The sequence below is a fragment of the Lactuca saligna genome, chromosome 6 (genome assembly GCF_052625555.1).
Source record: "Lactuca saligna cultivar CGN05327 chromosome 6, ASM5262555v1, whole genome shotgun sequence".
Lineage (NCBI taxonomy): Eukaryota > Viridiplantae > Streptophyta > Magnoliopsida > Asterales > Asteraceae > Lactuca > Lactuca saligna.
Window position 1 is genome coordinate 40,421,484 of NC_136422.1, and position 5,243 is coordinate 40,426,726.

At 32.8% G+C, this 5,243-nt stretch overlaps 1 protein-coding gene across 1 annotated transcript; it reads right to left on the reverse strand.

The window, feature by feature from the left end:
• Positions 1 to 1,566: 1,566 nt before the first annotated feature.
• On the reverse strand, positions 1,567 to 2,574 carry LOC145003429 (GATA transcription factor 9-like). The gene is made up of 2 exons (XM_078962550.1): positions 2,405 to 2,574; positions 1,567 to 2,257 (listed from the first exon to the last, which is right to left on the reverse strand). The coding sequence occupies exons 1-2, from the start codon at positions 2,510 to 2,512 to the stop codon at positions 1,646 to 1,648; spliced, it is 720 nt and encodes a 239-aa protein (XP_078818676.1). The 5' UTR covers positions 2,513 to 2,574; the 3' UTR covers positions 1,567 to 1,645.
• Between the last annotated feature and the right edge of the window lie 2,669 nt (positions 2,575 to 5,243).

Below are 5,243 nucleotides of genomic sequence, written 5' to 3' on the forward strand. Positions count from 1 at the left end.
TTAGATAGAGAGATAATTATTCTACTTAATAAATTAATCTATCCATATTAAAATTATAATACCTATTTTAAATAGAGAGATAATTCTTCTACTTAATAAATTAATCTATTCATATTATTTTATATTTTACTGAATTGTATGATAATTACAAAAATGTATTTTATACGTATTAATAAATTTTTTAAGTAGAAAATATCTCCTTCCTTTTTAGATAGGAATGATCACAATAATTGAGTCCGAAAATCTTCGTTTTCAATCTCAATGGTCATTTTCATTATTTAAAAAGAAATGATTTTTTCTATGCAACTTAATTTACAAAATATATGCAACTGTAATTTACAAAATATTGATATTTTATATGCAACCAAATTGCCGTATTCATTAAATAAGAAAATCACCAACCTCCTATAAATAATCCATTGAAATCAAATAAATCATTGTTTATTTAAACTCCCTCAAGGCATGTATTAAATAAATAAGTTTTTTTTTAACGGTATAATACGTATTACTACTTTATTTTTAAATTATACAGTTTCAAACTCATTATTCTATTTCTAAATCTTCAAACTCATTATTCTATTTCTAAATCTTCAAACTCATTATTCTATTTCTAAATCTATATAGACTTAGAGGGTGTGGGAGAGAAGCTTCCCTCATTTTTTGTGGGTCATACCCTCTTTTTACTTACTTTTCTTTTTCTCACCTAAAAACCAAAGAATAAGTGGGAAGCTTTTCCTTTTTTTTTTTAAATATATTTCATACATATATTATCCTCATTTTGTAGGGAATTAAAAATACTGAATTTTGATATATTTTTTAATAGGTATATAATTTTATAAATATTAAAAAAAAAAACTGACCAATAGCATGAAGGGAGAGAGTGCGACACTCTCTTCCCGCATCTCTTTCCCGTAACTTTTTTCCATCACCTTTCCCTCACCCCTTTCCCGCACCCACTCCATCCAGTCTTAGACCCTCAACTTTTAGGGGAGCAACAAATTTCTTTCTAACTCCTATACTACTAAGCTATAAACCTATTTGATTATATAAATAAGTCATTCACCTATTCTTTGGGTTTTTTTGTCTGTTTTCTTTTTCTTCATTTGCACACATGATATTTTCTAAAATTTTTGAATTTTCTATTTTCTACTTATTATTTTATTGTATTTTTCATTTTATTAAATTAAAATTCTATATTTAATATGTAAAGTAATATATATGTAATGTATTTATTAGAAATAATTTATATATATAATGTATTCAATGTATTAAATTAATATTAATTTTAATAATTTATATTTTTTCTTATTTTTCTTATAAATTCAAACTTTTTAAATTGTTAAAATTTCTTATTTAACTTTTTTTTTAAATAAACTTATGTAATAAATGGATCTTATACCTAATTCGTTATAATAAATAGAAGGAATTCAAGTTCATTGTTTTATTCCATTCCGAAAATTGACCTGTTAGCAAGTAAACTCTCAAAATAAAACGAAACTATCATCATCAAACCAAAATTTGTATATTATTACTAACTAGTAACTACTTAATTAATTAAAATTGAAGTTTTAGCAAAATTATCCATCTTCATTGATTTCTACATGACGGGTTAAGATGGAAAATTACAACTAAGACCTCACTCTCACTAGGAAGAAGACGATGAATTGGTTGAGGGGGAGGGCAAAAAAGACATTCTCATCTCCAACACTTTCCTATGAGAATTAGAATGTTTATCGCTCACAAAAGTAGGACTCTTGGCTGGCCTATATTCGGGCAGCAGCCTGCCCGACTTGTACCTCACCCCACATGCATTACACAGTGTCTTTGGTCCAAGTGGTCCTGCCCTCCATTGCGGGGTTCTTTGTGAGAGACAATGTGTGCATTTCCTTCCTTGCCCCTGCCCGCTGCTCCCCTCCTCCTGCCCGGAACCTCTGCTGTGAGGACTTGTACATTTCTTAGGGAAAATCATCAGCTCACTCTCAGCTAACCAACAAGGCTGCTGAAGGGAGTTAAGGTACTGCTGAGACCAGCATGTTTGGCTTCTCTTCCTCTTGCTTCTTGCCTTGCAAGGTACAACTATTTTATGCGTGGAAAGGAAATGAGTTTCTTTCTCCTTTGGTTCTGCTGATGTGTTTGTACCTTCTGCAGTGGAAGTTGTACTCTGGGGTTTTGCTGCTGGTGGCATACAACTCCCACTACTAGATAAACAATCCTCCACAAAAATTGACAGCCATTCCATGTTAACATCATCTTCTTCCTGGATTCAAAAAGGTACAACATTAGTTGCATGACGTACATCTCATTACTGGACTATTGCATGGTTGTAATGGATTTGGGCATATAGAGGTTGTACTCAAAGGTACAAGTGAATGAATCACATGAGAAAAAGAGAGATGAAATGTACCATGGAATGACCGGAAAGAAGATCGTCAAGGCTGCAAATAAGGTGTTGCTCAGGCGGATAGTTGGTCGGAAGTCCACCGGAAACGGGGATATTCTGGCAGATATCCATAAGAAGTTAAAAGCTTTTGAAAACAGAGAGGTTGAGTGAGAATAATAATAGCAAAAAATGGAGCAAGAATGTTGTTATTTATGGGGGGAAATTGCTGCAAAGTAAAAGCTTTATCTTTCTTTTTCTTTTTTGTGTCGGCAGATAAAATGTAAAGCAAATTCAAATATCATCAATCAACTAGATACCCCACATAATGTCTCTCTCAATGAATAGACGATTGTCAGCATAATATAATTATGGGTAAAAATAATTATATTTAAAGTAATATTTTTATATATATTAATTTTAATATAAAGTATTGTAATCTTTTAAGTTATATGATAAGGTAATTATTTATATAATTATAATTGTCTGTACAGATAAGTTGAGTGTGAAATTTTTTGGATATAATTGTCGATTTAACGTTATTTTAAGTGAACATGACATTTTATTTTTTAGTCATGTAAACATTTTTGTTTTGTTTTAAATGCCCATGATATCTTTTTAGCCTTCTAAGGCTTAAACTCGAGTTTTATGGGTTAAAAATGTCTTTATTTAAAAAGTAAGGGGATAATTCGATTACCCTTGTCTTGTCATTAAATGAGATAGCCACGTAGTGACTTTCCTTTGACAATGCCTATGCCCTCTTCTCCTTCGATCCACGTCGACTTCTCCTCATCGTCTTACTTATTCCCCTTTCTATTCTCCATGGAAGCTTTGCTGCCAAAGACCATCTATGATCCTGTCTTCTAAGACCAACTTTTAGATATTTTGAGATGGCTCTCTAGATGTGTGCTTTGGGCTTTAACATTTGTTATCTTGAACTTAAATTTAAACAAAACTGCAAATTTAGTCCTTGTGGTTTACAAAAATCTTTGGATAGGGTCCAAAAAGTTTTTAACTTACATGTGAGGTCCAATATCAAGGTTTTTCTGTGTTTTTGGTCCCTGATACACTTGAAAAGTCGATTTTACCCTTTTCATTTCTTTTTTCTATTTTCTTTATTTAATTTGGTATTTAAATAATTAAAAAAACTTACATCTCTCTCTCTCTCTCTCTCTCTCTCTCTCTCTCTCTCTCGTCACTGTGATCATCCCCTCACCATCGATGGTGGCAATAAGGTTAAATTCTATATTTTTCTATTCATTCCCCTGTCAAATCGATAACAGATCAAATAGTCTTTGGTAATTCTAGCAATTTACATCAATTTTAGTCATGTTGTACTTCTTTGGGTACCCTTTCCACTAGTCGAAGAGGAACGAAGGATTCTTGTGACCCAAGAACACAACACACACATACACACACTGTCTTCTTGATAGAGCTTCAGTGCCAGAAATGACAGATCTGCAACATCAAATTCGAGAAGAGGGAAGGATTAAGATCGATTAGAAAACGAGGACCAAACCTGGTGTTATTCAGGAAATATAAAAATAGATTAGAGCTCGATCGATTTAGGAGAAAATAGAATGAATGGAGCTGCAATTTTTGCCACCTGATTCAATTAAGAATAACTCGTAGAAAAGGGCATCGATTTCTTCTTCTTGTTAGGACACACATGAGACGCACGCATCCAAGAGTCATAATTGATTGTGACCACCTTTACAGACAGTCTTCTCCGGTGGCGGCAAAGGGAAAATCTGAATTGAAACCCTAAATTTGAATCAAAACTGAAATCGGGTGTGTTTGTGTGAATGAAGAGAAGATGAAGGGAAATAAAGTTTGACTTAGGCATAGAGACGAAAATGGGTAGATCTTTCATGTTCTTTGTGGTTCTTGATTTCATGTTTGTCGTTGTTTAAGGTGTATGTTTTGTAAATTCTGAAATCGGGTGTGTTTCTGGTTCTTGGTTTCATGTTCTTTGCTCAAGAACATATTTTTTTTTTGGTATAAATATTTCAGATTCATGTTCTTCTGTGTATTCTTCTATTTTCATTTGTATAAATCTTTCAGATTCATGTTCTGCGTTCATCCTTAGAAGGTCATAAACGAGAAAGAGAGAGAGAGAGAGAGAGAGTCAGTGAGAAGAGAGAGAGAGAGAGAGAGAGAAAGAGAGAGAGAGAGAGAGAGAGGGACATATTTTTTAGAAGGTCGTTTTTTTGTGTAGAGAGAGAGGGAGAGGGTATTTTAATTTAGAGTTTTCTTTAATTGCTGGAAATAAAAGAAAATGAAAAAAACAAAATCAAAAGGGTAAATTCGTCATTTGAAATATTTTCAACCAATTTTGGACCAAACCTACAATATAATTCTTATTTTGGACTACTGGTGCAACTCCAAAACTTTTTGGACCAAAGTTCCAATTTTTAACATACCACAAGGACTAAATTTGTAGTTTTGTCTTAAAATTATAACATCCCAAAATTGAAACCCAATTTTTTTTTGTTTAATTACATTACTTATAGCTTACGAAAAACATGGTTGCTATCATTTCAGAAAATCAAGTCACAAATCACAAGTCTTGAAAACTATACATCAAATAGTAAAATGACAGAGTACAATCTCAAGGTTCTCAAAGTGGAAATCATATGTGTGCGATGTGATGCTACCCTGCCGACTCCTTCCCCTTAGCTGAAGAGTTACCTAAAAACAAAACTAAAAACGGTAAGCATGAAGCTTAGTGAGTTCCCCCATCATACTACATACCATACAACCATACACACTGTCGGGTAGTTCTTGGGTGCCTGACCTATCCGTGTCAAGCCATTCTAGGGTGCTGACCTACCCATATCAAGCCATTATGGGGTGCTGACCTACC

What these genes read in the sequence shown, in the direction of transcription:
- LOC145003429 (XM_078962550.1), bottom strand. Translation starts at nt 2,512, where the DNA reads ATGGATATCTGCCAGAATATCCCCGTTTCCGGTGGACTTCCGACCAAC. An exon ending in TTCTTTCCGGTCATTCCATG is followed by an intron (nt 2,258 to 2,404) that starts GTACATTTCATC and finishes TTTTGAATCCAG; the next exon opens with GAAGAAGATGATGTTAACAT.